General features: G+C 40.7%; 1 protein-coding gene across 1 annotated transcript in view; it reads right to left on the bottom strand.

The window, feature by feature from the left end:
• Positions 1 to 11,083, bottom strand: part of shank1 (SH3 and multiple ankyrin repeat domains 1) — a 104,661-nt gene that overhangs the window by 46,369 nt on the left and 47,209 nt on the right. Inside the window, exons 3-6 of the mRNA XM_074697255.1 lie at positions 5,023 to 5,226; positions 3,993 to 4,064; positions 3,738 to 3,846; positions 379 to 533 (exon numbers count right to left, since the gene is read on the bottom strand). Of these exons, the coding sequence (XP_074553356.1) occupies positions 379 to 533; positions 3,738 to 3,846; positions 3,993 to 4,064; positions 5,023 to 5,226 (540 nt within the window). The remainder of the gene's footprint in view (positions 1 to 378; positions 534 to 3,737; positions 3,847 to 3,992; positions 4,065 to 5,022; positions 5,227 to 11,083) is intronic.

The following is an 11,083-nucleotide window of genomic DNA, read 5'->3' as shown; positions in this document are numbered from 1 at the left end:
GAACACGGACATTTTAATATTGGCCAGTTGAAGAAATTCTTCTCTGTAATGTTCTAGAATTCAGATTCTTTATTTGGGGACTTAAAGTAGATATGAGATTGAAATGTGATTAATTAGATTAATTAATTACAAATCCAGAAATTAATTAGATTAATTTTTTTAATCGCCTGACTGCACTAGTATAAAGCACACCTTGTAACCACACAAACTGAATTTTAACATGTGCTAGGTTTATTCTGTCTTCAGCTTCTTTTCTTGCAACATCTCAAAGCTAAAAACTCAACTTTACATTTGGATCTTTTTTCTCTCTTTTACAAACTCATTGTATTATATTATAACTGGGTTTCTAGGATGACAACATCCTGTATGATTGTTTACCAGGAGAGCAGTATGGCGGTGGCCTCGCACAGCCTTGTGTATCGGTGTGAGTCCATCTTTGGCGCGGAAATCAATGTGAGCCCCTCCTTCTGCCAGGACCCGGATGGGCTCGCCTCCACCGGGCTCACACTGCACGGCGAGGGAGAGAGGAGTCTCTGAAAAAAAAAAAAAAAAGAAAGAAAAACATGTTCAGGAGGATTATTCTGGAGTCCAAACATCAGGTTACTCTGGGGGCGCTGGTTAAAGTGTTTGGATATGAATATAAACTATTTTAATAATTCATTTAGCGTTCCTGCTCCGTCCTTGCTTTGAGGTTTCGCTCTTGAACACCGGCGGTTTTCTCCTCGCAGGTCAAACAGAAACAAAACAGCTGTGTCAGGAGCCCAGCAAGAGGAATTTTCTTGTAAACAAAAGTAATGTTTCTAAAAGTCAGTGTGACTAACCTTGAGGTAAACATACACCCTGACTTAGTTTCTCTCCTGTAAAACACACCGACACTGTTTTCTATCTGTGTGCTCACTAAAAACAGCAAATTAGAAACATATTTGTGCATGACTCGCAGTCTGAAACGATCCAACCAGCATGATGCAGCTGAGAGACTAAGAAAAGGACTTCAGAGAAGACTTTCATCCAACAGGTAGCATTGTTAGCTTCCAAATAAACGCTAACTCAACCTGTTTGGCGCTGGTTCTCTGGAAAAATGTCTGACAGGAAGTTAAAAAAAGACATTTATTAAAAGAAGTGCAAAGTTGTGTCACAACACTTCCAACCACTTAACCCACTTGCAAATCTCCAGCAACAAAGTTCAATGACACCAGGAAGAATAACATCATTCAGAGTGTCAAACAAGGTACAGAGCGCTGGCTGCCATGGAGACGAGGGTTTTTGGCAGAGAGGAAAACGACTGCGGGCTTTTATCTCCCCACAGCCCGCGTGGATCTCAGGTACAGATAATCTGGGGGAATGTTGTGACTGCTCTCCCTCTGAAGTCGTGTCAGGATGACTTTCGGGGATGCCCATTAAGCAGTTCCCTTGGCAGACGTGGAAGCGAGCTCGCAGTGACAGGAGCCATGCTGAATGTGCTCAATTATTTTATGAGCTATGAAAGACGCTCAGAGGCTGCTGCTGGATGGGAGAGCATGAAGGGAGAGTTTCAGAGAGGGGAACGTCTAACAAGTAGAGGTGTTCAAACAGCGCTTTCACCTTCAGACCTACTTTCCCTAACACCAGTCCTGACTCATGTATCAGCTGATAAATGATCAGTCTGACAGATTAGTGTACCAATAACACTTCTTTACTGTATCCATAACAATATCTGTTTCTCTCTTCTCTCAAAGCTTTGTTTACTTGTGTTGTACATTGTTAGCCTAAATCAGTTTTATTACTCTTTATATCCTTTTATATTTTGTATTTTAAGTTAAATTTAAGTTTGAAGTCTTACTTAAATTGACACTTTATATCTGGATTTAAAACATTCGTGTTTTTTTTGCACAGTTGTTAATTTACTGTTGTTAAATTACTGCTCTTTGTACTTTGACTTTTCTCCCAGGGACAAACAAAGTTGTTTGAATTGGAATGAATTGAACTGAATGTCTACATCAGTAGTGGTGTCAATATTGAGCCCAGTCTCACAATTGATAAATCTCTAAACAACAAAACTTCCTCTCCAAACTGAGGCAAACTATCTGTAACATTAGAGACAGTTTCCTGGTGTTAAAAGCCGAGCTGGGTTCACTTTTCTAATTTTGACAAACATTACATCCCTGCATGAGCTGCACTGCTGTTAGTTGCTGGTGTCATGTGATAAATTCCCTTTAAAGGACCAAAACATTTGTTGATGGTTCATTTTACTTGGAAGGTGTCTTTTGAACAGACATTACTTTTTCCCAGTAAGTTATATTGTAATGGGAAATGCTTTTATTTTGAAGCACTACAAGCCATCAAATTTTCAAATAGCGACAGGAAATAGATCTAGCTAGTCTGACCATAATGTTGTATTTTTGAAATGATTGAAAGTTTTTTGTGTCTTTTGTTTTGTGGGCTACCTAAAGTGTGAAATGAAATGCCATTTGACTGTTTTCTGATGCGGACCAATTTCCCCACTGGGAGAAATAAACGTATGTCTATCTACACTGGAAACTGAAAAACTTGTGCAACAAAACAAAACAAAAAAAGTTACAACTAACACAAATAAGATACATTTAAAAGTTTTTTTTTTTTACAGCACACAGTTGATGCAGGCACATTTTTTGTACATATTTTGATTTTTATTACGGATAAATAATGGCAAATTTTGTAGTTTTTTTGTGTTTTATGTCAGGTGTTTGAGCTAGCTTGAATGCTATATCAGTTACACCCATCATGCTAAAAGCTATCAGAAATAGTGAATTCAAATTAAGTTAAAGCACTTTATTCTGATGCTTTTATGTGGCATTGCGCAACGGTAGAAATTAAACCCTTCCTGGAAGAAATTAATTTTGAGAGCTAATGTTATTTTTCAACATACAAACATACATCTTTTAGCTCAATCAACCAGGAAGCTACATTCCCTTAAAAAGCTTCTTCTTCACTGCGTTTTACAGCTGTTTTTCTATTCAAGGCTACAGTTTTACAGCAGGTGGGAAGATTTCATTTCTGGACGTTTTTTTTAACTTTTTATTTTTGAGCTCATTTATTTTAGTACTGGATCACTGTGTAATGGTGTGAGTCTTCTGAATCCAACACCTCACTGCTGGCAGTACGGAGGAATTTCCTAATCTGATTCTGTAACAGCTCCAGTGGAAGTGTTAAAATAGCTACAACTTGTCCTTTTACAGTCAAAAAAGAAAGAAATTTCTCTCCTTATAGTATAATGTTTCTTATAATAAAAAGATGATAGTGTTACACATTAAAATAAATTAATTTATTTTCATTTTGTATCTGATTTTGTAACAACTTTCAGGTGTTTTCCCCAGCAAAAGGAGCCTGTTAGTGTGAGGGGTTCATCAGGGCTCTCTGTTGCCCCCTGGTGGCATGTGGCAGAGGTGATTTTCACACCTGAGATGACAGCCTGTGTTTAGTGTTTTGACACTTGCTCCCCGAGCGGCTGGAGTGACACGGAGAAGCACACACAGGCTGTAAGTGAGCCGTCTGCTGCGCCCCCCCCCAGCTCTAACAGGATCGGAGGAAAGCCATCAAAATTGTGAGACTGCGTTGGCACTGATCCTGGACCGAGTGTCAGACCGTGATACTGCAGAGGTGTTATTTATAGGAAGTTTAAAGATCTGGTTCATATAGTGGAGACACAGGTCAGAGCGGCTGTGATTGTGTGTTAGTTTGACTTTGAATGTGAGTATAAATGAAGCTCCAGGTTTTCTTACCACCAGTGTCTGAGTCCTGGTAGTTTGGATCAAGGCCTTTGTCTATAAACTTCACCATCTTGTCCACAGCGCTGGTTTGGATGTAATCCATAAATTTCTTCAGGCTGGCCTGTGTGTGGAAAAGATAGGTTTAATAAGCAAGTTTAAAACAGCACGTTCAGTGACGCATGTGTGTCAGGCATACAGTTTTCACGTTAGTCAACATATCTTGTCCATTCATGTGACTGGAAACTTGGAGATGTTTGTGTGTCATACCTTAGTGTGCAGTTTGGCCAGTTGCTTCTCGTCCAGATTCGTCTGTTTGTACACCCTGGTCTTATATCGAAACTAAGAGCCAAAGAGAAAGAGGAAACAAAGAGTTAATCCTCACACAGAGGGCGTCTGTCCTTGATTCTCTTAGCTTCTGGCCTAGATCCACAAAATAGGGCCTCCACATTTATTGTACGGGGAAGCTTTATCTGGTTTCCTTTACAAAAACCTCCTCCCCTGCTTCAGTGAAGACAAGAATAGAGAAAGAAGCAGTCTGGCGTTACAGAGGTTTAAAGGCGATTTGAAGCCTCCGCTGGGTCGTAATATAGCATAAAAAGACTGAGACTGAACAGGCCGGACAAGAGATTAGCAGGTGTTGCACCAAACAGAGGAACAGAGGAGAGGAGCTGCACAGTCGTCTTTAAAGTGACATTTCTGTAATAAATTCAGACTTTGCAAAGGCTCAGTTAAATCAGCTGGGAGGGAGTTGCACAAAGAAGCACATCTCATCACTACAGAGGCTGCTGGGGTAAAAAATCTGCTATGGAGGAGCCACAGATCACCAGGATTCAAGCAGGAAATGAGCTGTCTGATATTAAAGCAGGTGTTTACCTGTATCAGCTGATATTAAATCTTCACTAACTCAACATTTAAGCAGAAAAAATGGCTGAGATGATGGAATAATTAAGCTATTATACAGTTTGTCCAGCAGAGGGCGTGTCATCTTCATTGCTTACAATACTTGGAGGATTATCTGCAGCTTTTGCAACAGACAGCGGCGTGAGAATGTCTGATTTAGAAATAAACACAAGGCATCAGACCCACACCATCAGTTTAATAATGACACACATATCTTAGATCTGGAAACACTTAAAAGTGTTGGAACAAAACTCGATCATAGCCACAAAACTAGAGGTGAAAGAGGACAGGAATAACAGAATTCAACTTATTAAGTAGGTGGTCCATCATATTATGCCATAAATAATAAAATGATCTTCAAAATGAATCATACATTTTCAAAGATGGGGACCCATACCTCCAAATATGGCACCCCTTTCTCAAAGGATTGTGGGTACTCTCTGAGCAGCCTCTCCTCTTCCAGGAATTTGGCATCGTGGCCGTCGGTGGCGGGCTGGAAGAGGCCGTAGTTCAGGACGTCCCGCAGCGATTCGGTCAGAGAGCACAGAACCTGCTGCTTGGCCTTCCACACGGTGGCATCTGGGTTAAACCGCAAACATTTCTGCAAGACAGACAGGAGGTGGCGCTGCTCAGCTGAAGGGAATACATCCATGACTTACAACACAGTTTTAAAAGTTTCAAACAAAAATGTCTGAAACCAAAACATTCAAAATCAAGTACACAAACCTGAGTTACAGGAGCTAGGACAGCTGTTAAGTTACATGTGTTAATGTTTGTTTTGTAGATAAACTGTGCAGATGCAACAATTAGAACTTCAGCTTTAATCTCTCATCTTTTATTCCTGTGCTGCTTTTGCTGAGGCCTGACCTTCAGCTTTACACCATCAGACATAAAAACTTCAGCGTGTTAAAGCTGCCAGTGTTCATACACTTAGTGATCTAGAGAGGAGAGGCAAACCAGAATGATGATACAAAAAACAGCTTCAAATAAAGCAAACCAAAACACTGAGTCATAAGGAAACAAAAGGAGGGAAGATTGGTAATGAACTGCTAAGCAGCATTAGGTGGTAGAACAATAATAACTGTTATATTAAAGCCACAAAGGCTTTTTTCTGAAGCACCTTTGCTTCTTTTTTGCTGGTGAATTATCAAAGGATTTATATGTTTGAAAGCTTCCTCCAACACAGCTTTGATTTGACAGATAGAAAGGAGAGAAACAAGAATATTTTTCCTCATTTCTCGTCCCTTCAGACCTTTAAAGTTTATCTCTGCATGCAGGACGTCCCTGTCCTGCACTCAACCTTGTGTCAGTGACAGATTCAACCTGATTGACTGCATCACATCACACAGAGACACTTCCTGCATGTGACCAGCAGGGGGAGACAGTGCCAGAGTAAAGCTGGTGATTCCCAGTGGCCTCAGAGAGCAGACAGGACACATGAATGACAGTTTGGTGCAGCTCGATGTGTGCTGTGAGGTCGAGCACGGCCAAATGCGTTCCTGCTCCCAGGCTCGGTCAGCAAAGTGGAACGTAAGTCTCTACACAGATGGCTGACAGAAGGTTTCTGGCCCGGCCTCTCTGCCTCTCTGCCTCTCCCTCTGCATGCCTGTCTGTCCACAGAGGAGTTCAGTTATTCTCTGACCTTGAGGCAGCAGCAGCAGGATGCTTGGCTCAGTCAGCAGCAATGATCGCTGTTTTCACTGCAACGCTGCTGCTTCAAGCCCAAAACATCTGCTCAGGCGCTGTCGCTCATCTTAAACCTCTCACACACACAATCCCTTTTCTGTGTGCATGTGTATGTGTGTGTTTCTGCATGAGCGTGTGTGTGTGCATGCATCTGAATGAGCCCCTTTAAAAAAAAAAAAAAAAAAAAAAAAAAAAAGATAAAACCCTGTGCGGCGGTTTCGTGCAGAGGAGTAACATAACATTTTCTTTCCCTCTATTTTATCCAGTGTGTCGCGCACAGCCGATCCGGTCGCCACGGCAACCAGTTCATTAACAGAGCAAGCTGCTTGTTGCCATAGAGACATCCCTGTGTTCCCTAGGAGATGTGGGGTACTGGGAGTGTGTGCATGAGCATCTGTGTGTTTTTTTGTGTCTGTGTGAGCGTGCATGTGTGTGTGTGCGTGTGTGTGTGTGCGTGTGTGTGTGTGTGTGTGTGTTAGAGCTGCGTGGCAAAAGAGAGCAGAGTGAAGGGGAGGGGAGCGTCTAAGACTTTGAGAATGGGAGCCAAAGAGAAAAAGGTGTGCAGGCTTGTATTAGATTTGGTCTGTCTCTCTCAAACACACACACACACTGACACACACACACACCTACACGCTGCACTAACAGTCCCAATAAAGGCTGTGAGTAAACACACTCAGGATGAATCACAGTCACAGCAGAATGAAGGTTAACATGGGCTGAAGGAATATTCCCACAGTTCTTATGAAACCTGACGATGGTCACATCATGAAGATTCACTTTGGTCTGATAACTTCTCCCTTCTCTCTTCAGAGAGCCGCGCTGCTCATCGATCCGTTTACCTCCAGGAATATAATTGATCCTCCAGCCTCGAACCGCTCAGCCAATTAGGCGCATTACAGATTCATCCTTTCTATCAGAGCACCTCAGCTCCAGTGATGCTGCTGGTAACACACTGATGCAACAGAGCAGAGATGCTCCCTGCACGCTTTGCTTCGTAAAAATAACTGGTTGCTTTCAGACGTGCAATTTTAAGAAGCTTTAAAAGCTGCATTTGAAGTGCAGAGTTTGTGGCGCCCTCTAGTGGTCAGAATACATTTTTTTTTTCTTAATTTTGGTGGGTTGCATTATTAGCTTCAGCAGGTCAAAGCCCTCCAGGTGGGATGCAAGTAGGCCTGTCACGATAACAAATTTTGCTAGACGATAATTTTCCCAAATATTATTGCCGATAAACGATATTATTGTCAATATTGTTTAGATTTTTTTTCCATTTTTTCATTGATGTAATTATGATAAATGGGATAATAAAGTGAGTACACCATATCAAAAGCAAGAAACTTTAATTTCTTAAGAAAAAAACTGTAATTAAAAGGTCAAGATCTTTCAAATAAAATAAAATAAACAAAAACTATAAAAAATTTAACAAACAAGAAAGAGAAAAAAAATACAATAAAAATGAAATGGACTCTCTTTTAGAAAAAAAATACATGTCAATGAAAATAATTAATACTAATCAAAAACAATAAAACATAGACCATGTCTCTAAAGAAAAAACAAAACTCCAAAAAAAAATAAAAAAACAACAATAAAAGCTATAGCCTAAATAAAAGGGAGTTTATACAGTTCCTGAATTGTTTGTAACATGTACTTTTTCCCAGTCAATCCGTACTGCCTGTCAAACATTTTTAACATTTCTGGCTTTCAACAGTATTGAAGGGCTGCATTTCTTTGGCAATGTAGCTGTCTTTGAGTGCCCACCATTTGGCGCCTTTATTTCTATTTACTTTGCCGACCAAAAGCCTCAGTAAGAGCGGATTGTCAAAGAACAAGGCTCCGCTGCACCTCCCCTTCTTCTTCTTCGTCGCCACTATTTTCAAACAAATGCGACATATCAGCTCGTTGATGTTCATGAGCTCACACTTTGTTCATTCTGATAAAAAAACAAAATATTTCCACACTGGGACTGTGGCAGGCGGCTTAAGAACCGTATCTTGCGTGCCATCACTCATATTAGCCTGTGTTTCCTCCTTACCCCTCAGGACGCTAGCTTCAGCTCTCTCCATGTGTCAAAGATCGCATTTTTGACAGATGCTGACTCCGCTATAAATCCGCTAAATCAGCTACAGAACCTATGCACCCCGATGTTAGGAAAGATAGACGTAGTGAGCCATCTTCTCATTCAGCCTCTTTGGTTGAAAGAGAGGAGGAAAACAAACATGCATGCACATGTCAGTTTATCGAGGCTGGCAAACTTATCCAGGACGTTTTTATTTATCATTCGGTTAATCGGTTTATTGATTATCGTGACAGGCCTAGATGCAAGACTTTGATTTTTGCAGGATACCAGATGCAGAACAGATCTTGTCGGACAGGAAGCCGTGCACATTAAAACGACATCAAACCATCCAATGACTTCAAAATAAAACAAACTGTAGATCGTATTTAGCTTGACTACGACAACAGACTGACTCTATGAGCACAAAAAGCTCCCTCCCCTTAATCAGAAAAGGTTTTATCCACTGCTCAGAAATTTATCTCTAAATGTGTTTGTCTTTCTGAATCTCGATCTGAAAAGTTACTTGAATCCACATCTGCGTGACGATGCTGTGGATAAGATGGCACAATATTCACTTCAGGCACACGCAGGTGTTTCTCCACTCCCCCACAGCTCAGTTGCTCGTTCCTGTGCATGAACACAGTTTGGTTTCTTAAAGCATTTGTCGCTCTGCGGGGAGCGGCTCCTCCATCTGATCGTCTGTGATGGAACATGAGCTGGAAAACAGTTTATGTTCATGCTGAAGTCAGGCCTTCACTCTGTGTTTTTCATTTTATCAAGTGATAGATTTTCTTTACTGATTTAAATCACCCAACACTGATTTACTACTTTGATGCTGCTGCACACTGTGCAAAGAAACCTGCTCACACTCCTGCGATGTGCAACTGTTCACTCCAGACAGAGCTTGTTGCATCCATAAAACTGGGTTTCCTGCAAGCATAAACCAGCGTTAGGTGAACTGTATCTAAATATTTACGATAACTTTATCCTCAGGTGCTGCTCTGATGGTGCACTAATGTAGACCTGATGGTGTAAGGTTTCTCAATGATTCAGAACTGAGACCACACTCTTCAGCCAGTGATTTAACCAGACGGACAGAGTCTCTGACCTCTGTGTCCCTCTCTGGTCACCTGCAGAGCATGTGTCAGGTGCTGTATGTTATCAGGTGTGGAGGCAAAGAGCTTCAGGCATCATTTACCACCAGTGGTGTGCACAGGAGGGCCACCCCTTCTCAAGGCCCAATTGTTGAAAAATACATGCTAGAGTGAGTTCCTTCTTGAGAGTCAAAATGTGTGATAATGTGTCCCTCTTGTTGGAAAAACACGCTAAACTTCCCTCTTGGGAGGAAAAAAAACACTTGGCCGGTTAGAAAGTGATAAAGTGCCATCTTTGAGGCCAAATACTTGCGTGAGGTGCTGTTTTTGGAGTCAGAAAACGCTGAAGTGCAAGGGGTGGGAAAGAAATTGAAAATTCATAAATTAGGATTCTTTGTCAATTTTTTCTTTTTTTCAAAACTCAAATTCTTCATCTCAGTCTTTGTTTATAAACTGGGTTGGAAAAAAGTTACCACTTTTCTCCAGTAGAGGGTGAAATGTTTCTCTCTCACTCAGGTGATGAGCATTTGTATGAGAAAATATGGCTCCTGATAAAGTCTGTAGACATTATCATCATCATTTAACTTTTTTACATGGTCTAGTGTTAGAAAAGCAAACTAAAAATCACAATTGTCGTAAATTTAAAAGAATCGCAATTCAAATTGAATCAGCACCCCAAAAATCCTTATAGAATTGAATCATGAGAATAGCATATTGCCCCAGCTCTATGAAATGTCCTTCTGGTTCTAAAAACACACACTAATGTGCCCTCCTGAGAGCCAGGACACACACTAAAGTACCCTCTGAAGCACCGAAACACACCTTAAAGTGGCCTCTTTGGGCCTAAAACAAGGGATGGGCAATAACTTTTGAATATTTGAGTTGTCATTAAACAAATAGTTTATGTGACAATGGCTTTTAGCCTGCCTACAGCAGATGGCATTTTTTTGTTGGATACCCAGAGCGGTAACGCCTCAATTTCACATAAAAGCAGATGAAGCGGGACAGGAAGTTATGTATGGAAACCACCTAAAACACCCAGTGACTTTCAAAATAAAACAAATCATGCCCAAACCCAATCATATTTTACTTGACTATGGCAACAAACAGACACATGGAACAGAGCCAGACCAGGAGTCAACAGGTTGGAGGATTTACAGCCTGAACAAGAACGGATGATTGCAAAGTGCAGGAACTCCTCTGAAAAAAATAAATGAAAATGAGGTGCAGTGCAAACTGTGCAAACTGTGCAAGGTTAGGCTAGCATATCACAAATCGTTAACAACTATGCACAGCCATATGAGAGCAAGATATGATAGTATCATGGTGTATCACAATATTGTGATATTGCAATATTCTACGAAGTTCACTAAGAAAAAATTAGAGATGATGTTTATGTAAATCAAAATATTACTCAAAATTCAAAGTGCAAAGGAAACATTGACATCTTTGGCATACTGACTTGCTCAATACAAAAACCCACATTATCAAGTTTAAAAATAAACTTGGGATTATATTTATTATACAATCTATTGGCAACATACAGGGTAGTAGCTCTTTGGCGCCATCGACTGCACTGGAAGTTTGGAAGTCATATTTTACTTCCAACTCGGCTAAAATATGAG

This window comes from Halichoeres trimaculatus, unplaced genomic scaffold (genome assembly GCF_033239565.1).
Source record: "Halichoeres trimaculatus isolate MK-OKI-2021-1 unplaced genomic scaffold, fHalTri1.1 fHalTri1_scaffold_20, whole genome shotgun sequence".
Taxonomy (NCBI): domain Eukaryota; kingdom Metazoa; phylum Chordata; class Actinopteri; order Labriformes; family Labridae; genus Halichoeres; species Halichoeres trimaculatus.
This window is presented reverse-complemented; position numbering and strand designations above follow the sequence as displayed.